Genomic DNA, 27,568 nt, shown 5'->3' with positions numbered 1-27,568 from the left:
CAATGCCATTAGCAAACAGGCACAGAATGCTGCTCATCAGATCACTTCATATATAGATATGGTACCATTCTCTGTGGTGCTATTGATGATACTCTTGTCTCTGAAAAAACAGTTGCTGTTGAGATCAAAGAACTGGCCTCTGTTACTTGAGAGGTCTTTGCACCATTCATATATCGGGGAACCTATTCCATATGCTCATACCTCTATTTACAGTATGCAGTGGTGAACTGTTCAAATGCTTTCTGCAAATATAGGACTGTGGAATCTAGCCTGTTGCCCATCATCCATGGTTCACAGTATGTAATTTGATAGAAGACCAAGATGAGTATTGCACAAAATCAATGCTGATTTGGGGATAAAAACTTTTCTGTCTTAAAGAAATTAATTATATTTGAACTGAGGATATGTTCAGGAAATCTGGAGCAAGTAAGTGTTATGATATTGGTCTGCAATTTTGCAGGTACATGCTTTTACCATTCTTACATACAAAAGCCACCTGAACTTTTTCCCAGCTACCTGGGTTTTTGCACTAGGTGAGAGATTTGCAATAAATGCAAGCTAAGTAAGAGGCAAATGCTGTAGAGTACTCTCTGGACAAATCATTTGTGATTCTGTTTGGACATGGCAACTATTTTGTTTTCAACTCTTCCAGTTGCTTCTCTACTCCAGGGATCCTATTACTATGTTCCTGATACAGAAGTCAGTGTGACAGTGAAACAGCAATATGTTGGTATGATCCTCCTGCACAAACTTGATAACTAAATACAGAGAGGGGTTAGTGACCACCTTCTGCTTTCCTCCAAAGCCACACCAGACTGGTCAATGACTGCCTGGATAGAAGTCTTTGACCAGAAATGTCTCATGTTCTCTGTAAAATCTGTTGGTCATGTATGATGGTGGTAGTTGTATGCTTCACGCATAGATCTTTTTACAGACAGAAGAATTTCCATTAGTACTTGCCTGTCACCACCGTGCATACTTTTTTGAACTGAGAGTACAACAGTCTGCTTCCTCAGTGTTTTCCGATTCTGACATTAAACCACAGTGGGTCTTTCCTGTCTGTAATCCAGTTACTCACCACATACTTATTCAGTATGTGATTTACAGTCCATTTAGTGTTTATCCATCTTCCTGTATGTAAATCATATTGGAAGTAAATGACATTCTCATTGTTTAAATGGGATGCTAACAACTACTTACCTGCTCTTTCTAGCAAATATATTCACCTAGCCCTCTTAAAGGATTCATTAACTTCCTTTACCATCCAGAATGAGATTTTCACTCTGCAGCAGAGTGTGCACTGATATAAAACTTCCTGGCAGATTAAAACTGTGTGCTGGACCGAGACTCAAACTCAGGACCTTTGCCTTTCGTGGACAAGTGCTCTACCATCTGAACTACCCAAGCACCACTCACGCCCCGTCCTCACAGCTATACTTCTGCCAGTACTTCGTCTCCTACCTTCCAAGCTTTACAGAAGCTCTCTTGTGAACCTTGCAGAAGTAAAGCTGCGAGGACGGGGCATGAGTCGTGCTTGGGTAGCTCAGATGGTAGAGTACTTGCCCTTGAAAGGCAAAGGTCCGAGTTCAAGTCTCAATCCGGCACACAGTTTTAATCTGCCAGGAAGTTTCATTTACCACTGTTGCTGTGCTGGCATCATGATCACTAGCCCCTCTCTGTACTAATACCATCTGTAAGGACAAGCCTGTTTATAGTTGGAGTATTTCAACTATTTCAATTTTGTGTGGGCTGTTAAACTAGCAGCTTACGACAGCTTTCAGAAAACTGTTCTAAAGTACTTCACAAGACTGCCTGTCCATACCACTTGCAATGTATGCACAGACAGCTTAGTCTCTACTCAGTAGGTCAGGATCACCTACTTTTTCTGCACTACTTTGTGTAGATTTTTCTTGAATGATTCTGTAACTGTCACAGCAGTATCACATGGCGAATAAAAACATCCTATGCTGGAGTTCACATACACGGAACCATTAAGGGAACTACTCATTAAAACAGGAAATCATAGCTTGAGTCTTGGGACTTGGTACCAATTTTCATATAACTTCATCAATGCTATCTCATTTAATTTTTATTTGTACTTATAATGTAAAGAAGCACTTCTACAAACTCATAAGCTAAACTACTTCACCTGCTCAAAGATAATGTTTAAATCCATATGGGTAAAGTGTAACAAAATATTCTATTTTACCGGTTTCCTCGTTTCCAACCTGGAGCGTACTGTAATACTGTAAACCTTGTTATCTTTACCCTAAAGTAAAAACAGGACTGCTAAAGTGAATACACACACAATTGATTACCATCTCATTATTTTCACCACAGCTCAACAAGATTACTTCCATGTAGTCATATAAATTCTAAAATTACCTCTTTATTCACACCCTCCTCCAACTCTTCTTTTACATTCATGCTGCATGGATAATCTTGGGCCTGTGGCAAAAATAACAAACTGTAATAAGTACTTTTAAGCAGTCACAGTCCTCCCATATTATATAAAATTTATCACACAGATAAACCCCCAACCATCACACTACTTTATAACTAAATAGTAGTTATTGTTAACTGTTCTCTTTTGAGTTCAAAATTCCGAGAGACGTGTTAACTATGGTATACTTCAATGGGAGGCAGCAAAAAATTGTAAGACTGATTAATGACAACGCCTTTGAAAATTCATTATGATCTTTCATTTCAGCCTTCTCCCTATGCTATTGTTTTCAATCATATTTTCTAGCTTCATTATCTACATATGCATATAATGATAGTGTAATGAAGTAAAATAACACAGCTACTACCTGAAACAATGACTTCAATGTTGTTCATAAAATCAATGTTGTTCATATCAAATTACAATACAGTTTACACCAACTGTGTGAGGGAGCAGAAACTGGACTGTCAAGTGACACATCACTCATACTACTTTTATGATCAGAATAATAAAATGTCTAGAACAGTTACATCAAAACCTTGTTGCACTGAATGCTTATTTATGATAAAATTATTAAACGCACACACCCTACATTGGCACACTACTTAATACTATTCTAACTTCATGAATTCCTTTTGGTGGGACAAGCACGTTTCTAACAGAACAAAAAGAGAGAGTAGGCTACAGGCTACACCAGTCCTATTCTGTGGATCTGAACTATGGGTTTTACTTGCTGATCTCAAAAGAAGACAAAGTTCTGGAAAGATTATTTATGGAACAACACCAGCATATCAAGACTGAAAAACGCATAATGTCAAAGGAAGTGCTGGAATGAGAACAAATGAAACAGTGATAGCATAGGAAGAAAATCGTTAAACTGATATTGGGATCTGTTGAGGATGTTGGATAATTAGCAGCCAAAGAATAATTTTTTATTGGAAATCATCGTACTGATAGAAACAAAGTAGACCACTTAACTTTCAGAAAGAGTATATCGACAAAATAATGAAGCAAAATGGTGTATGCAAAGAAGATTCCTTGAAGAGAGATGCTGGGCAAAAGATAGAAAGAATACAGCAGCATCTTATTAATTGATCTTTGTTTTAATTAACTGCCTACAATAATATTAATTTACTAGTACAAACAATGATCATTATGATTTTATTATTATTACTATCTGAGGCATGGTGGGCTACCTCTTTGAATTCCCATCCTGCACCTGGTGATGTCACTTCTTTGGCTTGGAGCTCGGGGCACCATGGGGCACGATAAGAGCCACGCAGGGTACGTCGACAGTATTTGCCATTCAGCCACAATTGACAGAATGGAGTGACTAATAGCCCTTCAAAAGTTCTGTCAAGTTAATAATTGCAGGCACAGGTGTTAATGAAAGACAGTACATTGGTGTGGTCTTGGCTATCTGTATTTGCTATTTGTTCTTCTATGTGGAAGTCACATTATGCAACAAGCTTTCTCATATGAAAAACTGCCCGATTTCAGTTGTGTTGCACGACTTAATACCTTGTGGCATTGCCTTGGAAGGGGTTAGGGTAGTGTCTAGCAACTAGACAAGCTTGTTATTGCTATTCAATTCCCCATGTTCAGCAGTGGATTCGATGATTTGGTAATCCTGAATACTGTTTTAAGTGTGACCATGTTTAGCCATAGACCGAGTTTTTGATGAGAATCATCTGAGTCCATTGATCTACCGAACTATCGTGGCCGTGCAGTTGTATTAAGTGAGAATGACAGTGGAATTTAGATACTCCTTAGTCTGCTCCAGTTTTCTACTGTTGTGGCACACTTTGATTGTTTTGGACTTGGACTCAGGGCATGCTCATCATGCTGTGGCTGTTAACATTGCCTCTGTATATCAGCCTTAGGGAATTCACTGCTGCCAGCTACCGATAGGCTGCCTTCACTCAAGTTATGTAAATCACTATTCGAAATTTGTACTAAAATTTTGTACATTTTGATGTTTGGGGGTTTGTTGGGTCGAGTGCCTTTACTGTACATACTGTCGAGCACTGTTAGAATGGTCACTTGCTGATCATCTCTATGTGAGTCACACGTCACATTCAGATGTCATCCAGACTTGTGAAAATATAGCCTGTTGGTAAGTAACAGGCACATTTGACGCTCAGAGACTGGAACAAGCAAAAGTGTGTAAAACCATCAAGTGTTACTGAGCTCTGAATGTTTTTTGTGTTCGTTCACTGACCATTTGTGAGGTGGAGAGTGAAAGAAATTTATTCCATCTCAGGGTGAGTTACTGCTTACCAGATTTAATTGTTCAAGTGTTTGTTATTTCAAAGTTGTCATGAATTGAGCTTTTCTCACCTGTTATTTATTTACTGCTACAAGTAGGTTCTGACTACTAATTACTGGTTTTCCTTTTTAAAGGGTGTTCTTGAGCTGCTATGCATGCACATTCACATACTGAGTCACTTAGGGATTTTCTACAGTATGCCTTAATAGAATTTTCACTGTGTCTGAAGCCAGTTATATCGATCTGTGCACGCTCATTCTCTTGTTAATTACTTAACTGCTCACTGGTGCAAGATTTAAAGAGACTTGCTCTGTCTGTCTGCCTGAAGGTAGCTCTAGAAATCATTGCACCTGCTTACTTTATTAAATTATCTAGATGCACTTGGAGGTATATTTTAAGAATTTCCTTTTTCTAAGGGTCCCGAGGCAGCTATAAATTGCTCTGTCTTCCAGTATAGCTATTCAGTTTTAACCTTTGAGATGAGTTATGCTTCTGTGTTGTCTTAAAGAGCCATCTGTTTCCAGATAATTATTTGTTCATTTGTTGAAGCATTTTCTCATTTGCTGTTTGTGAAGATGGAAATTTTGAATCTAAAATCTAAGAACTGTTGTCAGACACAGCTTTAGTCGTTAACTATTGGTTTATTTAAATTGTCACTAAACTAAGGTGTGTAATGTCTTAAATTTGAAAGTTCGGAGTGGTGTTTGTAATCCTGCTAATGTATCTGACTTTAGTTATTTTTCTTAAATAAAAACATTTTAATAAACAATGGAGACTCATGTGAACCCCAATCCATCCAGTCCTTCCACTTAATTTCCCCTTTTCCTGCTGGATGTTTGGTTGGTAACAGACGATGGTTATTTTCCTGGAAGTAAAGGGGGAAGGTGTCATATTGTCATTCACCACGAGGTGTGTGTTTGCAGGTATCCACTGCTGAACATGGGGTCCCACAACTGTCCCAGCAGTTTGCCCTCACTGAAAAATCAACAGTTTATCTATGAATTAAAAGTTTGTCAGCTTCCATGTAAGGGCGGTGTGCCCAACTTGTGGACGACCCCTTGGTGATTAGTACCAACTGCACCATGGAGGTATACGTTGCACTAGCTGCCTGAGCTCCGGCCATGACAATCTTGTGTCAGAATGTAGTGTGTTTAGAAGGTAGTCAGCCCCATCATAAGCAAATACATATAATTCAGGCACAATTGATCCATTGAGATAATCACTTGTGCGGTATTGCACAATGTAATCTCTATTCTGAGCAGATTACATTAGCTCTGCAGTTAGAGGGACAGCTGCCTTTATTTAGACAAATTAGGAGCAATAGGTGGTGAACAAGATTCTCCCACTGACATATAACTGCTGGAAGTAGTAGGAATGCTACGGACACCTTTAAGGACCTCAGGAGAATTCATTTGGGAAATTACCATTCCAAATAATGTTACTGCTGCAAGCTATAATGGAACTTTCAATGTAGAATTTAAAGACAGGTAAAATCCATCATATGGATCATGGTCAAATTTATGTTTCATGCTGACACTTTGGCCATCACTGACAATGTTGTTGTTCAGACGTTGTACACCCTGTGTTAAGCCATATTTTCAATCGAATTTTACATGAAAGTGCAACATCAAGGGAGTTGTAAAAATCAATTATTGGCCTGAAATTGTCACCTCAATTAAGAGGCTACTCAGGCATAAACATTTTTGGCTATTGCAGTTTCCTCATTAACCTTTTCCTAGGTTCATAGATGAATGCATATGACCATTCCATACCTGGAATTGCAAGTCACAGAGATACAAATACTCAATAATATATTACAGAAAATGCGGCCACAGGACTGTTCATGAATTACCTTCACTAATAAATGCACATCTTTTACTAAATTAGAGGCTTTGTTGTCCGCTATTGAAGTCTGAGTTTCGCAGACCAGCAGTGATGGGGGTTTAAGTGACATTATCAGGATAGGGATTGAGATTCCAAGCAATTTAAAAGCGGACCACCCATAAGGAAAAAGTGCAGGATGTGTTTCCAGTGCAACAAAGAGGGGCATTTTGTATGGCGATGTCTGGTTACATGGAAGGAGAATCAAACAGCCGACATCACACAGAATGCAGAATGGAAGACACACGGTAGTGTTCTACTGCCTAAGGGCTGGATCTGTGCCAAGTCTAAGGTACGGGAACCCCTGCCTTATTTTTGGGTACAACTTAACCAGGAACGAATGTGTGCCCTCCTCAACTCCGGTAGTTCAGTTTCTCGTTTAGATTATCTGTGACATTTGAAGTTCCGCCATACCTGTGAATTGCCTTGTTTGCATCCGTCCTCCCTATGTTGAGCTCTCACTGGGCACATGTTGCCTCTGGTTGGCAAAACTGAGTATCTGAAAATTTTCTTGGTCTGCGAAGTGGATAGTAACTAAAAATCTTTCAGTGAACTTAATTTTGCAGTGTGTTTTTGTAAGTGGTAGTGGGTTTGTGCTAGTTTGTCAAGGCATGGTTGTTTATTTTAAATTTAACCCAGCTGAAACATTCACATTGTGCTCCTGTCAGGTTGCCACAGGAATTCATAGTGTGTTACCACAATGTTTGCCATTTCAGCTCAGTCACTTTCATACAGTAGAGGTGATGCTGGTACTGGAAGTTTTTGATCGGTTACCACAGATGTTAACTAACAGATTGGACATCACCGATAAAATCCAGTACTAGATTTGCCTTACAAATGACATTCCAGAGAGGTTTTCTCCATCAAGGATGATATGTATATGTACTTTGATTAATAATGTGTTGTTCAATGCGGTCATCAGGCCCTCAACTTCAGCCTATGCTTCTACCATATTCTCAGTATCTATGGGCAGCAGTGGGGTGTTTCATCCTGTTGTGGGTTATTGTGCAGTTAATGAGAACATAGTTTTGGAATCTGTGCCACTTCCCAATCTGCATAATTCTTTTACTTGGTTTAGTCAGGCTCAGTATTTTGCTGACCTGGATCTCAATCTCGCATATTATCAGATCATGTTAACAGAGGATTCCAAGTATATTACTGCCTGCTGTACAGATTGAAACCTCCACAATTTTAACAGGGTGCCCTTTGGTTTTTCAACGGGAGTTACCATTATGTCTTGTCTTCTAGATTGTGTTATGGGTGATTTCACATTCAAGTGTGTGTCTAATTATCTAAATGGCATGGTTGTTTACAGTTCTAGTCTGTCTGAAAACCTGAAACATCTTGAGGCAGTTCTGGTTTACCAGAGGGAGGTGGGACTTACTGTGAAACCATCTGAAATGACACTGGCACATAGGTTTCATCCTTGGGACATCTTAGTTTCACTGATTGGATTGAAATTGACCAGGAGTATACTAGTGATTTGCAAAAATTTACAGCTTCCAGAAATAAGAAAGGTGTGGCACGGTTCATAGGCATGACACATTTTTTTCAAAAGTCTGTGCCGAATTTTATTAAATTAGTGGGGTGCCTTAACGATTTAAGAAATTTCATATGGGATGAAAGTCATCCAGAATCTTCTGAAGCCATTAAGGTGGTGCTTAGTAACCCACTAGTATTAGACATACCAAATTTTGAGGTCGTGTTCTTCTTGCAGACAGACACCTAATTCTTCTGGAGTAGAAAGTGGTAGCTGTCCTCCTGCAGGAACGGAATGGCAGGGGAGGTGTTGCATGTTGATGCCCTATAGCAATGCACCTTGGGAACTTTCACCTGCGGAGATGAAATATTCTATGTATGAATGGGAAGCTTTGGCGGTTATGTTTGCCCTTAAGAAATTCAGATTTTATTTTGAACAACAGGAATTTTGTTTAGAGACTGACAATCAAGCTCTTAGTTAGGTTTTGGCTCATTATTTCCATAATACCCTCTTAGGCATTTATAAAACTGTTGTCAAGATCAGACGACACATACCTGGTCCTCACGGTATAAGCAAGCCTGGAGGTTGGTGGAGTCAAGATCACTCAACATGTCACCTCGTCCTCCCTGAATAAGGCTGTCCAGAGGTTGGTGGAGGAGTGTGAGAGATGTAAGGGAGCTGAGCCCAACTTGAATTCCCTCAGGTGGCTTTTAGAGTCTACCCATTAGGAATGCCTGTTGGATTAACTTTGTATGGATTATATAGGTCCACTTCATCAAGTGTGTGTGTGTGTATTAGGCACCTACTAGTTATCACGGATAACTTTTCTCATTTTTTTGACACATTCCGAGCAGAGAAATGACCATCCTGGCAGCTGGCCAGCATTTGTTATGAATTTTTTCTGTTTCCAGGCCACCGAGGATGCTTGATAGCTTCTGTTTCCCAGCTATTTGTGAGGTTCTGCTTTGACAATGGAATTAAAAATGTGACCACAAATCCTTTTACCAGCATACTTTGCTGACCAGGTGAACTGCAAGTTGAAGGCTGTGCTTATCTTTCACAACAAGGCTCAGACAACGTGGCTCAAATTTATCTTTAACACTGCACAACCCAAGTCCCTGGAGGCTGCTCCAGTATCCCTTATGTTAGCACATCCAGCCAATTTTCCTCTTGTCAACCAGTAGGCAATCAATGATTTGCTTCAAGAACAAGTTACCCTAGCAGTAACACAGCACAACTGGAGCCAGGCTAGACATAATACCAAAATTGCCTGTCACAGGTTATCCACCTGTTACAGTCAGGGGCTAAACAGTTCATTGGAAAGGCTGGGGACACAGTGTTAGTCCGAAACCCTAATAATGCTAAAAAGGGGGAGTTAGGGTTCAATAGCAAGCTAGCTCCTCAGTTGTTGGGACCCTGTTAGATTGTCAGGGTGGTGAGCTTAGCAAACTTCCTGCTTCTGAATTTATAGATGAGTAAAGCCTCACACATGCACATTATTCATATCAAGGAGAGGCATATGTAAAGGGCTCCTTAATGGTGGGGAAGGGGGATTTTGGTTTGGTGGAGGAGGCTGAACTACGGTGGGCTCCCTCTTCGAATTCGAGCCCCATGTGCCTGGCAGATGTCACTTCTCACAGCACAGAGCTCGTGGCACCAGTGGGCATTGTGGAGCAGCAATGGGTGTAGAGGAACAGCAGTGGATCTCACGGGCAGTCGGTGTCTTGAAGCTGGACTGGAGAGTGAGTCATGCAGGTCTCGTGGGCAGCATGTACTGTTTAGCTGAACTTTATGTGGCAGTATCATTATACCATCACAATCATTACAATAAAACAATCTTCTTTCAATAATGGTAACTGCCATAGGCTGATCAGCCCAAGATTATCATCACTCATCTAAAAGCTGGTATGTACACCTCTGGCACAGACAACAGTAGGGAGACATAGTGGCACGGAAGCAATGAGGCCTTCATAGATCACTGGAGGAAGTTGGAACCATATTTAACAATCAGGCCACCTCATTCCCGTAAATTCTGGAAGGGGGGGATGATCTCTGATGTTATGTTAAATCACATCCCAGATCTGTTCAACCAGGTTCAGGGCTGGTGAGTTGGGTGGCCAACACATCAATTGGAACTCACCACTGTGTTCCTGAAACCACTCTATCACACTCATGGCCTTGTGAAATGGTGCATTGTTTTCATGAAAAATGCCACACTCAATGCAAATACTTTCAGAAAAGACTTCCTGACACTTAAATGTATACTGAATGGGAAACATGATCATCATGAAGGAGTGGACTTAACATGAACCATGGACCGTGGCACTGGTAGCAAGGCTTGTGTGCCTCAGCGATACAGATAGTCGTTCCGTAGGTGAAACCCCAATGGAGGGGTATCTGTTGTGGGGCCAGACAAACGTGTGGTCCCTTAAGAGGGGCAGCAGTCTTTTCAGTAGTTGCAGGGGCGACAGTCAGGATGAATGACTGATCTGGTCTTGTAACATTAACCAAAACAGTGTTGCTGTGCTGGTACTGTAAACAGATGAAAGCAAGGGGAAACTATAGCCGTAATTTTTCACGAGGGGATGCAACTTTACTGTTCATTAAATGATGATGGTGTCCTCTTGGGTAAAATATTCCGGAAGTCAAATAGTCCCCCATTCAGATCTCCAGGATGTCATCGTTATCAGGAGACGGAAAACTTATGTTCTACAAATTGGAACATGGAATGTCAGACCCTTTACTCAAGCAGGCAGGTTAGAAAATTTAAAGAGAGAAATGGATAGGGTAAAGATAAATATGGTGGGAATTGGTTAAGTTTGATGGCATGAGGAATACGACTTCTGGTCAGATGAATACAGGATTATAAATATAAAATCATATAGGGGTAATGGAGGAGTAGGTTTAAAAATGAATAAAAAACAGGAGTGCGGGTAAGCTACTATGAACAGCATAGTGAATGCAGTATTGTAGCCAAGATAGACACAAAGCCCACACTTACCACAGTAGTACAAGTTCATATGCCAACTAGGTCCCCAGATGATGAAGAGATTAAAGAAATGTATGATGAGATAAAAGAAATAATTCAGATAAGGAAGGGAGACAAAAATTTAATAGACATAGGGGATTGGAATTCAATAGTATGAAAAGGAAGAGAAGGAAAAGTAGGAGGTGAATATGGAATGTGGGTAAGGAATGAAAGAGAAAAGCCGTCTGGTAGAATTTTGCACAGAGCACAACTTCATCATACACTATGTGCTCAAAAGCATCGGGCCACCCCCAAAAACTTACTTTTTCATATTTGGTGCATTGTGCTGCCACCTACTCAATATCAGAGACCTCAGTAGTCATTATACACCATGAGAGAGCAAAATGGGGCACTCCGTGGAGCTCATTGACTTTGAATGTGGTCAGGTGATAGGGTGTCATTGGTGTCACATGTCTGTATGCAAGCTTTTCACACTCCTGAACATTCCTACGTCCACTGTTTCTGATGAGATAGTGAAGTGGAAGCATGAAGGGACACATGCAGCACAAAAGCATACAGGCCAATCTTGTCTGCTGACTGAAAGATACCGCCGACATTTGGAGAAGGTTGTAATGTGTAATAGGCAGATATCTATCCAGACCTGAAAGAACTGCAAAAAGGTAGGAATTGTAAGAGATGGGATCTGGATAAAGTGAAAGGATCAGAGATTGTAGAGTGTTTCAGAAAGCACTAGGGAACCATTGACAAGGACATGGGTAAGAGATACAGCAGAAGAGGAAGAGTAGCTTTGAGAGATTACTAGTGAAAGTAGCAGAGGATCAAGTAGGTAAAAAGACGAGGCTAGCAGAAATCCTTGGGTAACAGTGGAGATACTGAATTTAATAGATGAATGGTGGAAATATAAAAATGCAGTAAATGAAGCAGGCTGAAAGGAATACAAACATCTCAAAAATGAGATCGACAGGAAGTGCAAAATGGTTCAGCAGGGATGGTAACAGGACAAATTTAAGCATGTAGAGGCATATATGACTAGGGGTAAGACAGACACTGCCTACTGGAATACTGAAGAGACCTATAGACGGTCTGTACGAGGCCAATGCACTTGCGGGCAATATTTTGAAAATGGAAGAGAACGTAGATGAGGATAAAATGGGAGATATGATACTGCGTGAAGAACTTGACAGTGCTGAAAGACATAAGTTGAAACAAGGCCCTGGGCGGAGACAACATCCATTAAAACTACTGATAGCCTTGGGATAGCCAGCCTTGAAAAAACTCTGCCATCTGGTCAGAAAAATGTATGAGACAGGCAAAATACCCCCAGACTTCAAGAAGAATATAATAATTGCAATCCCAAAGAAAGCAAATGTTGACAGGCGTGAAAATTACCGATCTATCAGTTTAATAAGTCATGGCTGTAGAATACTAACATGAATTCTTTACAGTCGAATGGAAAAACTGATAGGTGCTGACCTCAGGGAAGATTAGTTTCGATTCCGTAGAAACGATGGAACACGTGAGGCAATACCAACCCTACAATTTATCTTAGATGATAGATGAAGGAAAGGCAAACCTACATTTCTAGTATTTGTAAACTTAAAGAAAGCTTTCGACAATGTTGACTGGCATACTCTCTTTCAATTCTGAAGGTGGCAGTCATCAAATGCAGGGAGTGAAAGGCTATTTACAATTTGTACAGAAACCATATGGCAGTTATAAAAAGGGAGGAGTGAAAGGGAAGCAGTGGTTGGGAAGGGAGTGAGACAGGGTTTTAGCCTATCCCTGGTGTCGATCAGTCTGCATATTGAGCAAGCAATAACGGGAACAAATGAAAAATTTTGAGTAGGAATTAAAATCCAGGGAGGAGAAATAAAAACTTTGAGGTTAGCCAATGACATTTTAATTCTGTCAGAGACAGTAAAGGGCCTGGAAGATCAGTTGAACAGAATGGACAGTGCATTCAAAGAGGGATATAAGACAAACATCAACAAAAGCAAAACAAGGATAATGGAATGTAGTCAAATTCAAATTGGGTGGTGATGACAGAATTACATTATAAAATAAGACAATTAAGGTAGTAGATAAGTTTTGCTATTTGGGGAGCAAAATAACTGACAATGGTTGAAGTAGAGAGAATATAAAATGTAGTCTGGCAATGCCAAGGACAGCATTTCTGAAGAAGAGAAATTTGTTCACATTGAGTATACATTTAAGTGTCAGGAAGTCTTTTCTGAAAGTATTTGCATTGAGTGTATCCATGTATGGAAGTGAAACATGGACGATAAATAGTTTAGACGAGAAGAGAACAGAAGCTTTCGAAATGTGGTGCTACAGAAGAATGCTGAAGATTAGATGGGTAGATTGTGTGACTAATGAGGAGATACTGAATAGAATTGGGGAGAAGAGGAATTTGTGGCACAACTTAACTATAGGGTGGCAAACAAAATGTGTTACCAATTGTTTCTTTTACAATTTACGCCGCACATTAGATACTCCGCTGGGATCTCTACAGCAGTACCAGCAGAGCTTGGAAAAACAAATGAGTCATGAAATGACATGTAATTCACGATACTGCCACTAGGAGACTAGTAACCAGCAATGGCTGACAATGGACGACTGACGACACAGCAACGATCGGCAATTGTGTTACTTTTTCATGAAACGAAAAGCCTTGTTGTGACTCAGAGGCGTTTTTGACAACAGTTTAACACACGATAGGTCCCTTGCAAGAAGACCATTCACAGGTTGTACGATAAATTTGTACAGGAAGGAACAGTATTGGATCCGAAGCGACCTCGGCCTAAGCCTGTTTGTTCGCCGGAGAATATTTAAGCAGTACGAGTTGCTGTACAGAGAAGTCCCGGGAAATTGTGTAGAAAGGCAGCAGTGCAACTGGGAATATCCAGTCGCTCCATTCAATGCATTCTTAAAAGTGGCCTCCACATGTACCCATACAAGATGACCTGTGCACAGAAGCTCACTGAAGAACACAAGCAGCAGAGACTACTGTTTGCTCAGTGGGTGGAGGATAGGGAAAAAACTCTCAACAACGTTTGGTTTTCAGAAGAGGCGCATTTTCATTTGGATGGTGTGGTTAACAAACAAAATGTACACTTTTAGGCCACTGAAAACCCACAAGTGCTTCATGAATGACATTATGCTCCGAGGATTACAGCGTGAGCAGCAATTTCCAGTCACGGACATACGGGACCCTTTTTCTTTGGAGAAACTGAACAGCGAACATTATTTGAGCATGCTTCGCAATAGATTCATTCCACAGCTACTTGTTACTGCCTTGCCCTTCACCACACAGTGATTCATGCAAGATGGAGCAAGGCCACATACTGCAAACACTGTGTTGGAGTTTTTACACGAGCATTTCGACATGCGGATCATTTCACTCAGGTTTCCAGGTCGCTTCAATGATGGACAAAATTGGCCCCCCAATAGTCCAGACCTCAATCCATGTGACTTTTCTTTGGGGGTACCCAAAGGAAAAAAATTTCCTGAAATGTCCACGTGATTTAATGGAGCTCAGAAGACTTATTCTTTAAGCTTTCAGTGAAATTAGGGAAGACATGTGCCATAGGGTACTCACTAACTTCAGCGTTCCTTTGAAGAAAGTTAGGAAACAAAATGGTGGGCATATTGAGCATGTACTGAGTTAGAACAAATCTCCATGGATGGCTTTTCATTATAGTATATGTTCCTTTCAGATTGTATTGACAATAACGTTTATATTCAAAAACAAAATGGTAACACATTTCGTGCACCACCCTATAGAAGAAGGGACTGGTTGGTAGGACAGGTTCTGAGCCATCAAGGGATCATCGATTTAGTATTGGAGGGAAGGGTGGAGGGTGAAAATCAGAGGGAGACCAAGACATGAATACACTAAACAGATTCAGGAGGATGTGGTTGCAGTAGTTACTCGGGGATGAAGAAGCTTGGACAGGATAGAGTATCATGGAGAGCTGCATCAATCCAGTCTTGCCACTGAATACTACAACAACAACAGAAGGGGTGGATGTGCTTTGCAACCAGTTTACAATACTTCTTTTGTGACACAGTGCCTCACACGGGTGCCCACGTGGTTGTTTCCCAGAGTATAATGGAGGCCCCGACAGTACAGGAGTCAAGAGGCTGTTCCCCTTGTGGGTGGCAGAAATGCACCCTCAAAGGCACGATGAAGGTATCAGGATTCATCAGACCACGCAGTGCTCGGCCATTGTGCCAACATCCAGCGCCAATAGTTACATACCTATTTCAGTTGTTGTCGATGTCATGGCGTGGGTCATCAGCGGCACAGACTCGTCATTAGGAGTGTTTGGAGCATTGTGCATTCAGGCACAATTGTACTCTGCCCAGCATTAATTTCTGATGTTAGTTACACCACAGTTTGTTGCCTGTCTTTTTTTACCAGTCTGCCCAGCCTATGATGTCTACCATCTGTGATGAGGAGTACTTGCCCAACCCCATAACGTCTGGCCATGGTCTCACCTTTGTTTTGCCATGTGTTGAAGACAACTGCCATAGTACTACTTCAACACCCAGCAAGCTGTGCAGCTTCCAAAGGCGCTCATACCAAGCCTTCAGGCCATCAAAATCTGCTCTTGGTCAAACTCAAATTGTGCGCATTTCCTATTTTACAACAAGACAAGATGCTCACTGATACTCCATGCAACGTGTGTGTGTCTGACTAGAAGACAAGGTGATATGCTATTGCCTGGATGAGTTTATACTGATAGTAGATCAGTGATCATAATGTTTTGGCTGCTGTGTATATGGATTTAGTATTATGACTTCCAAGTGGATGCTGGGCAATGCCAAGGGAACCATTCTGCAACATTTGTGGCAATTGTAAAATGCATCAATTTATTACAAGGGTGTGCCAGAAAATAATGCCTCCAAAATTTTGATTCTGTTCATTTAACTGTGTCAGCACGTGAGAAAACCCTCAGACAACAGAGCACCAATTCAAATAGTTCATCCACATGTGGAGCACCCTCTTCTTCAGCATGACAATGCCAGACCATACACAACTTTTTTTTGCACGTGCAACAGTCTGACATCTTTGATTCATTATTACTGATCATCCTCCATACTGACCCGGTTTGAGCCAATGAATTTTCAACTGTTTGCAAAACTTAAACAACACCTTCAGGAACTCAACTTTGATAGTGATGAATTATAGTGTGAGCGTAGGTGAGGCTGTGGGTCTGCCAACGAAGTCAAGCATTCTACAGTGACGACACCAACAACCTAGTGTCTCACTGGGAGAAAGGTGTTCAGTACCACGGTGACTATGTTTGAAATAAATATACAAACACGAAGAATAAATATGTTAAATATTAAGTTTGTTTTAACTAAAATGCTTCAATAATTTCCAAATAGAAATTATGTGTCATTACTTTCCAGCATGTGCTCATGCCCAAAATATACACCAATTAAAAATTAAGTTTTAATTAATTTGGCAAAGGAGGTGGCTTTCAACTGATACAATGTTAAGGTCATAGGGAAGTTCAGTTCATCAACTAACACAGCACACAGCATATGAGAAGACTTCTTGTAGGTAAAAAGTTACGTTATGGGCACCATTTGGATGTTTTGGTTAACATTAGGCTGTGCTACTGATCAATTTGTTACCATATTCTTTACTTGGCTTTCACATTTCTAGACTTATTCAGCTCACAGCCACACTGCCACTTTTGAACATAGGCTAAGCCTTGAGATGCACTATGAATCAAGACTCCCACTCCAACCAATGTTACAAGGGGGGAGTGGGTCTAGAACCACATTTTAACCTGATGATGATGATGATGATGATGATGTTTGGTTTGTGGGGCGCTCAACTGCGTGGTTATCAGCGCCCGTACAATTTCCCAATCTTTGCTCAGTCCAATTGCGCCACTTTCCTGGATGATGATGAAATGAGGACAACACAAACACCCAGTCATCTCGAGGCAGGTGAAAATCCCCGACCCCGCCGGGAATCGAACCCGGGACCCCGTGCTCGGGAAGCGAGAACGCTACCGCGAGACCACGAGCGGCGGACACATTTTAACCTTGTAGCCTTTGAATAGTTCTCCAGTTTAGGTCCAAAGTCAATGGATCTTCAAACTGCTTTTCATTTACATGATGTGTGTTGTGCATACATATCATTCTGAATGCCAAACCATCATTACATCAGGGGTCAAAGCCAAAGCCTGAACTGTGTTGGGTCTAACCACTCTTTTACTGTATTTAATAAAATTTAGTATATTTATTCTCCTATCATTTCCTCACAGTGATTGTTTAGGATTACTGTTGTGATAATGCTTGTCAAATGAATTGCAGGCTGTTCACATAGTTTGTATAATCTATAATGAAGTACTCACATATATTCAAATGCAAATGCTGCATTAATGCTATCCCAGTACTTCTGCAGTTGCACTCAAGATGGATGTTGAAACAGATTTTTTTCAGCACAGATAGTTCACAAGTAGTTTGCGTGATTGTGTCTGTGTGCTCAATTCTCATTTGCAGGATAAAAATACTAGTGGCACCAAGTGAATTTGTTTGCTCCTGATAGGTGAATACCCTACAACCAGTTGCACATCAGATTTCAAGTGACATGTATATGTAAGATTATTTACACCAGTAACTGTAACATTGTGACAGTTCCACAAACAATATGTGTAACAATGTGCAGCAAATACAGAAAGTGACTATGAACAAACCTGTCAATATTTGATGTGTAGCCCCATGGCTTCATCAAAACTTTGCTGCCAACATACAAATTCATTCTGCTGTGTAACAATTTATGCTTCCATGTGATATTTGTCTGAAATTTAACTTTACTGTTGAGAGTTCCACTTACATATGGTTCACATATTCAAAGTAAACAAAATGTACTTCTCAGATTAGTGACCATGCAAGTGTCACTTCAAAATTATTTATAAATAATTTATTTTACATTATCAGTAAATAAATTACAATTCTCATTCCATACCACAATACAGTGCAATAATGCATTAATTGCAGCCATACCATTTATAAATTTAATGGCATTGCTAAGGTTCACTGCACTACACTACACTGCACATTAAGGTTGTCATTCAAAAGAAGTGTATCATAGCAGAATATACCCACTTTATGGCAACCAGTTTATCAGTATCATTGGGTTGTGCATTAAAAAAGTTTTCCATGTTTACTAAACATTAAATTGAAACTCTTGCTCAATTCTATGTGATGTTTAATACAAGGCTTATTTCAATGCACTGTGCAAAATGTCATATTTAAGACAGTAAGTTCATCAGTTTAGTAAACCAAATTATTCATGTTTCCAGCTGTATGACATCAATTGTATGTATTCACGCATCACACTGCACACAGAAATTAATGAAACCCAGTTAAGAAATACAAGTAAGCTACTTACTATCAAGTGGAACTCAGTTTGTACTTCATCAGTTTCCTCTTTTTTTATCCACTTAGTTGGCTCCTGGTCCATTGCTTCAGTTCTACAGTCTGAAAAGAAAAAGCAATCAGATAAGAAAAGTTTTTGGCCCACTCAGTTTCCGTTTTTACCATGAGGTATAGCTCAAAGGCAGTATTTTCACTCATATATTGCGTGCAGTAAATGGGTGATTACACAGGAAACAGATTCAAAGTGGCTGAGGAAAAGTGTGTTCATTGATATAAACTCATTCACATTTTGCAGATCATGAAGAGTGAGAAAAATCATAAAATAACATGCAATAGAAACTGGAGCATTTAAAGTTGCTACTGCTTCTTTGTAACACTGGCTCATGGATACCATCCTGTTGTGACAATTATGGAAGATGTGTAATTTTGTGTGCATGCATTAACTTCAGCATTACAAACAATCCCAGCAGTCAATAGATTGCAGCGATATTACTTAATAACATCAAATATTTCATTCTATACTTGGTTCATTGTGTTAATTTCAGTGTGATAGGGACATGAAGAAAATCCGGACATATGGATTGTTTATCAGTGAATCCCCCCATGAACCATGGACCTTGCCATTGGTGGGGAGGCTTGCGTGCCTCAGTGATACAGATGGCCATACCGTAGGTGCAACCACAACGGAGGGGTATCTGTTGAGAGGCCAGACAAACATGTGGTTCCTGAAGAGGGGCAGCAGCCTTTTCAGTAGTTGCAGGGGCAACAGTCTGGATGATTGACTGATCTGGCCTTGTAACATTAACCAAAACGGCCTTGCTGTGCTGGTACTGCGAATGGCTGAAAGCAAGGGGAAACTACAGCCGTAATTTTTCCCGAGGACATGCAGCTCTACTGTATGATTAAATGATGATGGCGTCCTCTTGGGTAAAATATTCCGGAGGTAAAATAGTCCCCCATTCGGATCTCCGGGCGGGGACTACTCAAGAGGATGTCGTTATCAGGAGAAAGAAAACTGGCGTTCTACGGATCGGAGCGTGGAATGTCAGATCCCTTAATCGGGCAGGTAGGTTAGAGAATTTAAAAAGGGAAATGGATAGGTTAAAGTTAGATATAGTGGGAATTAGTGAAGTTCGGTGGCAGGAGGAACAAGACTTTTGGTCAGGTGATTACAGGGTTATAAATACAAAATCAAATAGGGGTAATGCAGGAGTAGGTTTAATAATGAATAAAAAAATAGGAGTGTGGGTTAGCTACTACAAACAGCATAGTGAACGCATTATTGTGGCCAAGATAGACACAAAGCCCATGCCTACTACAGTAGTACAAGTTTATATGCCAACTACCTCTGCAGATGATGAAGAAATAGATGAAATGTATGACGAAATAAAAGAAATTATTCAGGTAGTGAAGGGAGACGAAAATTTAATAGTCATGGGTGACTGGAATTCGTCAGTAGGAAAAGGGAGAGAAGGAAACATAGTAGGTGAATATGGATTGGGGGGAAGGAATGAAAGAGGAAGCCGCCTTGTAGAATTTTGCACAGAGCATAACTTAATCATAGCCAACACTTGGTTCAAGAATCATAAAAGAAGGTTGTATACCTGGAAGAATCCTGGAGACACTAAAAGGTGTCAGATAGATTATATAATGGTAAGACAGAGATTTAGGAACAAGGTTTTAAATTGTAAGACATTTCCTGGGGCAGATGTGGATTCAGACCACAATCTATTGGTTATGAACTGCAGATTGAAACTGAAGAAAGTGCAAAAAGGTGGGAATTTAAGGAGATGGGACCTGGATAAACTGAAAGAACCAGAGGTTGTAGAGAGTTTCAGGGAGAGCATCAGGGAACAATTGACAGGAATGGGGGGAAAGAAATACAGTAGAAGAGGAATGGGTAGCTCTGAGGGATGAAGTAGTGAAGGCAGCAGAGGATCAAGTAGGTAAAAAGACGAGGGCTAATATAAATCCTTGGGTAACAGAAGAAATATTGAATTTAATTGATGAAAGGAGAAAATATAAAAATGCAGTAAATGAAGCAGGCAAAAAGGAATACAAACGTCTCAAAAATGATATCGACAGGAAGTGCAAAATGGCAAGCAGGGATGGCTAGAGGACAAATGTAAGGATGTAGAGGCTTGTCTCACTAGGGGTAAGATAGATGCTGCCTACAGGAAAATTAAAGAGACCTTTGGAGAGAAGAGAACCACTTCTATGAATATCAAGAGCTCAGATGGCAACCCAGTTCTAAGCAAAGAAGGGAAGGCAGAAAGGTGGAAGGAGTATATAGAGGGTTTATGCAAGGGCGATGTACTTGAGGACAATATTATGGAAATGGAAGAGGATGTAGATGAAGACGAAATGGGAGATAAGATACTGCGTGAAGAGTTTGACAGAGCACTGAAAGACCTGAATCGAAACACGGCCCTGGGAGTAGACAACATTCCATTTGAACTACTGATGGCCTCGGGAGAGCCAGTCATGACAAAACTCTACCATCTGGTGAGCACGATGTATGAGACAGGCGAAATACCCTCAGACTTCAAGAAGAATATAATAATTCCAAGCCCAAAGAAAGCAGGTGTTGACAGATGTGAAAATTACCGAACTATCAGTTTAATAAGTCACAGCTGCAAAATACTAACGCGAATTCTTTACAGACGAATGGAAAAACTTGTAGAAGCCGACCTCGGGGAAGATCAGTTTGGATTCCGTAGAAATGTTGGAACACGTGAGGCAATACTGACCTTACGACTTATCTTAGAAGAAAGATTTAGAAAAGGCAAACCTACGTTTCTAGCATTTGTAGACTTAGAGAAAGCTTTTGACAATGTTAACTGGAATACTCTCTTTCAAATTCTGAAGGTGGCAGGGGTAAAATACAGGGAGCGAAAGGCTATTTACAGTTTGTACAGAAACCAGATGGCAGTTATAAGAGTCGAGGGGCATGAAAGGGAAGCAGTGGTTGGGAAAGGAGTAAGACAGGGTTGTAGCCTCTCCCCGATGTTATTCAATCTGTATATTGAGCAAGCAGTAAAGGAAACAAAAGAAAAATTCGGAGTAGGTATTAAAATTCATGGAGAAGAAGTAAAAACTTTGAGGTTCGCCGATGACATTGTAATTCTGTCAGAGACAGCTAAGGACTTGGAAGAGCAGTTGAACGGATTGGACAGTGTCTTGAAAGGAGGATATAAGATGAACATCAACAAAAGCAAAACGAGGATAATGGAATGTAGTCGAATTAAGTCGGGTGATTCTGAAGGAATTAGATTAGGAAATGAGACACTCAAAGTAGTAAAGGAGTTTTGCTATTTAGGGAGTAAAATAACCGATGATGGTCGAAGTAGAGAGGATATAAAATGTAGACTGGCAATGGCAAGGAAAGCGTTTCTCAAGAAGAGGAATTTGTTAACATCGAGTATAGATTTAAGTGTCAGGAAGTCGTTTCTGAAAGTATTTGTATGGAGTGTAGCCATGTATGGAAGTGAAACATGGACGATAACTAGTTTGGACAAGAAGAGAATAGAAGCTTTCGAAATGTGGTGCTACAGAAGAATGCTGAAGATAAGGTGGGTAGATCACGTAACTTTTTTTTTTTTTTTTTACTTCGTATTCCATTAATCCGTATTGTGATAAATCACAAGGATGTGGAATGAGTCATGATTACATACAACAGATATAATACACATATATAAAATGACAAAAATGTACCATAAGATTATGAATAAGTTTGTAGGTTAAAATCAAATCAAAGGTATAGCTCAAGTAATATAAAACAATACCTAAAAAGGAAATATAGTACATTTTCCAAATTAAACAGTTAATGTGATCTATAGCAAACAAATTTTTATCAGTATAAAAAATCATTGCTTTATCTGTAGATACTCATCAAGAGAATAGAAGGAATTTACCATTAGGTATTCTCTCAATTTACATTTAAAAGTAGGTAAGACATTAATGTGATCTTTAATACCTGATGGAAGGGAGTTGAAAATTTTTGTGGCTGAATAATGAACACCTTTCTGAACAAGACTTAAATGTTTCAGATCCCTGTGTAGATCATTTTTAGACCTAGTATTATGATCATGACATTCACTATTAGTTTTAAAAAGAGATAGGTTGTTAGAAACAAAAATCATCAAAGAAAATATGAATTGAGAGGTAAGTGTTAATATTTGTAACTTATGAAACAGACTTCTGCAAGAATATCTTGGATGAACACCACTCATGATTCTAACAGCTCTCTTCTGTGCAGTAAATATTTTTTTGGCTAAAGGCTTGTTGCCCCAGAATATTATGCCATACGACATGATAGAATGAAAATAACCAAAGTAGGCAGCTTTAGTAGCGTCCTCATCACCAATGGGGGTGATTACACGCAGAGCATAAGTTGCCACACTGAGCCTTCTATGTAGGTCTAAGATATGCTCAGACCAGTTCAGCTTGCCATCAATTAGAATGCCCAAGAACTTAGATGATTCACAGTGTAGTATATTTTGGTTACCACAGTTTAAGTGGCATACTTCATTTTCTTGTTGAGATGTGTGAAATTGCATATACTGAGTTTTCTGAATGTTTAGAGTTAGTCCGTTGCACTTAAACCAGTGTAGGATGTCAACGAGTACAGCATTACATTTATTTTCTAGGTCACTGTTAGTTCGACTTTCAAGCAGAATAGTGGTGTCATCGGCAAAAAGAGTAAATTTACACTCGGTGTCTGTGCAAAGTGGGAGATCATTGATGAAGATAAGGAAAAGCAAAGGTCCTAGGATGGACCCCTGAGGCACACCACACTTTAATGTGCCCCAATCAGAAGAAATGGGACTATCATTGGCACCATTAATTATCACCTTCTGTTTTCTGTTTTGCAGATATGATTCTATCCATCTACCAATGCTACCTCGCAAGCCATAAAAATTAGCCTTATGTAAGAGAATGTTGTGGTCCACACAGTCAAAGGCCTTAGACAAGTCACAAAAAATTCCAATAGGTGACATTTTATTATTTATTGACTCTAAAATTTCATTTGTGAGAGAAAAAAATAGCCTGCTCAGTTGATCTACCTTTTTGGAAACCAAACTGGTTTCTGTTGAGTATGTTGTGGCTGTTAAGATGTTCTACAACTCTTGTATACATTAGTTTCTCTAATACTTTTGAGAAACTACTTAGTAGTGATATTGGACGGTAGTTAGATAAATTAGTTTTGTCACCCTTCTTGAAAAGTGGTTTCACAACGGCAAGCTTTAATCTCTCTGGGACAACACCTTGCTGGATAGACTCATTAAAAATGTGACACAGGACTTGACATATGTGGTCACCACAATGCTTCAGTATTTTTGGTGAAATGTTGTCAATACCAGTGGAATTTTTATTTTTTAAGGCCTTGATGGTATTTTTAACTTGAGTAATAGTAACTGGGGCAATACAAATTGGGTCATACGTGTTAGGGTTAGCTCTGTGTAATAAATGCATAGCAGCATTTAAGGAACCGTTACAACCTACTTGTTCTGCTGCAGTTATGAAGTGATTGTTGAATATGTTGGAAACTGTTACAGGATTATGAATAACCTCATCACTTATAGCTTATCTCTGTGGTAATAACATTCTTGTTACTCTTGCCACACTCTCTCTTTATAACATTCCAAACTGCTTTTATTTTGTTCTCAGATTTATCAATTTCAGACTTAATATACAGGCTCTTGGATTTGTTTATCACCCTTTTTAAAATTTTACAATATAACTTAAAATGAGATCTTTCAAGGGGATCATTTGATACTCTTAGTGAGGCATGTAACTTCCTCTTATTCCTGCAAGAAATTTTTATACCTCCAGTAATCCATGGTTTACTGGAAGAAACCTCATTGTTCTTTTGACAGTTTTTTTTGGGAAAGCCATTTCAAATACAGATATAAATTCATTTAAAAAAAGGTTAAATTTATCATTAACATCTGATGTGCTGTACACTGGCTCCCAATCTATCTGTGACAAATAGTCGTTAAAGGCAGACACAGTTTCAGTGTTTATACATCTATAGGACCTATAGGTGTGGGAGATTTTATTGCACAAACTGATGTTATTTACTTTCAGAAGTTGTCCATCATGGTCAGACAGGCCATAAATTACTTTGCTCACACTAGCACTGTTGACTCTATTCTTGTCAATGAAAATATTATCTAGAAGGCTCTTGCAATTTTCTGTAACTCTAGTGGGCCAGGTAACCATCGCAGCCAAGTTGTAAGAATTCATTAAGTGTTCCAGGTCAGTTTTGAGGTTGTTATCAGTTAAGAAGTTGACATTAAAGTCACCTACAATTATTAAATTTCTAGTTTTAGAGAACAATTTGGTCAAAAGAGATTCTAACTTATTCATAAAGATGCAAAACTTCCCTGCTGGAGCTCTGTAAATTGCAAGCACAGTAAGTAACATGTCCTTTGCAGAAATTTCAGTCCCGCAAACTTCAAAATGTTGATCTACACAATACTTACTTAGATCTAAAGATTTATAAATGATTTTACTGTCTATATAAATTACAGCACCACCTTTCTCCTTACTTGTTCTGCAGTAATGAGTAGCTAGATCATACCCATCAAGCTGCAGCCCATCAATTCCAACTGTTACATGATGCTCAGTAAGGCATAAAACATGAGGACGGTCAACAGTGTCCATGTCCCCTAAATTTACAGATAAAAACTCTAATTTACTTTTGAGACTTCTGATATTTTGATGAAGAATAATAAGATTCTTATAGCTACCTCTACTGTCCTTCTGCTGGTCTGCTTGTCCATTAACACCGTTAGTCCCCGTTGCACTCAAAACTGTGTTGGATACATTAAGACCTATGTCGCAGCTGGAGATTTGTTCACTAGATGTCGTTGGTGAGGTCGGGTGGGTGCTAATGAGGAGGTATTGAATAGGATTGGAGAGAAGAGAAGTTTGTGGCACAACTTTACTAGAAGAAGGGATCGGTTGGTAGGACATGTTTTGAGGCATCAAGGGATCACAAATTTAGCATTGGAGGGCAGTGTGGAGGGTAAAAATCGTAGAGGGAGACCAAGGGATGAATACACTAAGCAGATTCAGAAGGATGTAGGTTGCAGTAGATACTGGGAGATGAAGAGGCTTGCACAGGATAGAGTAGCATGGAGAGCTGCATCAAACCAGTCTCAGGACTGAAGACCACAACAACAACAACATCAGTGAAACTGCATTTTCAACATAGGCATTACCTTGAAACTTACTTCATCTGTATTCATTCACGGATGTATGCTCAATTTACAGGAAGCGCATCATTTTAGAACCTTTACCTGCTATTAAAGGAAACCAATACCTGCACTGTAGACTGCACATTGCAATGCGGAAGTTCTCATTCTTCATTACCATCAAGATTAAACATTGGTTAGCATTTTCTAACAAAACTGATTTACTGAAACGAATTCATACTAACTGTAAATATGATGAATTATCTATTGAGTTCTGATGACATGTAATGCTTTATGTTAGACAGATTATAGTTAATCTGTACCTTGTGATGTTACAGTACTCTTATACAGAACTCCATTAAAACCCACACACTACAACAAACTGGTATTTACATATGATTACACGAATAGTAACGACACGAATAATCAAAGTACAGTGATAACTAACAAAATGCAACAGAATTGCAGCATTTCCTTTCATGCGAACATACTCAAACCATGAAATGATGTAGTAACTGTGGGCACTTTAAAAAATGCTTACGTTAGCCCTAAAATATGGAGCCGCTATATGTCTACATCACATCACAGAAAATTATCATCACAATCATTATTACTGCTAAGTAAGTCAAAATAACCGTACTAACATGGACAACCTTTGAATTTCACTGTCCGCCTTTTCTCGTTAGCCACGAAGTATATGAGGAGATTACTTCGTAGACAAACTGCTCCTAACAGCACGTCACACACTCAGCCGTTTCTTTTACTAAGATACAAGTAGCGATTTTACCGGTCAGGCCAAAAACAAGCACTAACAACTCAGGTATTTAGTTGTTATGAACATAACCTGAAAAATTACAACATTCACACGCCGTCACCAAGCACACTATATGTGATGTGATCACAATTAAATACAGAATAAAATCTCATCCTTATGTACCCATTAAAAATTAAATCAAGACAGCAGCCTCAAACAGCAGAGTCATCACAAGATATTCGCGAACTATTACACTCATCAAACTCAACTGTTACTGTGATAGAAATTAAGTACCATGTTAATTTACTTCCGAAACACATTTCTTCACTTAATCTTGTTTGTAGTTTATAAACGCTTATAAATTACCTGGAGAATGTCACACACAAATTTTCACAACACCACGAGGTTGCTGCTGACTACACAGTACACGAAGGGTGACAGTATGGCAGAACCAGCAGATGACTGGCGTCTAAAGCTAGCGAAATGAGGGATGCTCAACTACCGGACTTACCGATAGATGGCTCTACCAGCGTCCAGCTGATTACTGTCGTCTGTATTGACCGCCATATTCGAATTTGGCAAGAAGTTTCTGTCTGTACGGTGTATAAGGAATTAAGTATTATCGAAATGGTGATTTCTTGTTCCGCTTTCAATTGTACGAAGCGATGGAGTAAGGAAAGTGAATTACCATTTCACAGGTAATAGGACTACCGATACAATACGATAAAAATACAGACTTAGTGCGTTTGCTAATTCGATGTTTTTGAACAGGTTTCTTCTAAAGCACCCAGAGCTGCTAAAGAAGTGTATTACTTCCGTGAAGCGGGAAGGTTTTAATCCAACGTCTTGCAGTTCTCTTTGCGGAAACCATTTCCGACAAGATGATTACATAGTGAGCCCTGGAACGTGGAAGAAACGTTTCAAACCCGAAGCAGTGCCATCAGTTTTTGACTTTCCGACTCATTTGATGCCACCAAATAAACAGCCACGATGACATGTTAGGATTTTGAGTGGCAACGAATGCTTCTCCATTTGAGGTAGCTAATTAATTTCGTTGCTATGTGTGTGCTTTTTACTTTTGTGAATTTATTTCGTACGAACACAAATGGGCTACATAGGTCTAAGCAATGTTGTAATACAGGTCCA

At 39.6% G+C, this 27,568-nt stretch overlaps 1 protein-coding gene across 6 annotated transcripts in view; it reads right to left on the bottom strand.

Annotated features, from left to right (window-relative positions):
* LOC126159807 (zinc finger protein 99-like) overlaps positions 1–26,890 on the bottom strand; it is a 161,345-nt gene extending 134,455 nt beyond the window's left edge. For 4 of the 6 annotated variants that reach the window (XM_049916609.1, XM_049916604.1, XM_049916607.1 and 1 more), the window contains exons 1-3: positions 26,789–26,880; positions 18,480–18,568; positions 2,386–2,448 (exon numbers count right to left, since the gene is read on the bottom strand). In XM_049916609.1, coding sequence (XP_049772566.1) covers positions 2,386–2,448; positions 18,480–18,551 — 135 coding nt within the window. In that variant the 5' untranslated portion in view covers positions 18,552–18,568; positions 26,789–26,880. Of the gene's footprint in view, positions 1–2,385; positions 2,449–18,479; positions 18,569–26,312; positions 26,513–26,788 lie in introns of those variants that run through there. The other 2 variants (XM_049916605.1, XM_049916606.1) reach the window with 2 other exon arrangements.
* Between the last annotated feature and the right edge of the window lie 678 nt (positions 26,891–27,568).

This window comes from Schistocerca cancellata, unplaced genomic scaffold (genome assembly GCF_023864275.1).
Source record: "Schistocerca cancellata isolate TAMUIC-IGC-003103 unplaced genomic scaffold, iqSchCanc2.1 HiC_scaffold_1147, whole genome shotgun sequence".
In the NCBI taxonomy this organism is placed as follows: domain Eukaryota; kingdom Metazoa; phylum Arthropoda; class Insecta; order Orthoptera; family Acrididae; genus Schistocerca; species Schistocerca cancellata.
The sequence above is the reverse complement of the archived record's forward strand: the minus strand, read 5'-3'. Positions and strand labels throughout refer to the sequence as shown.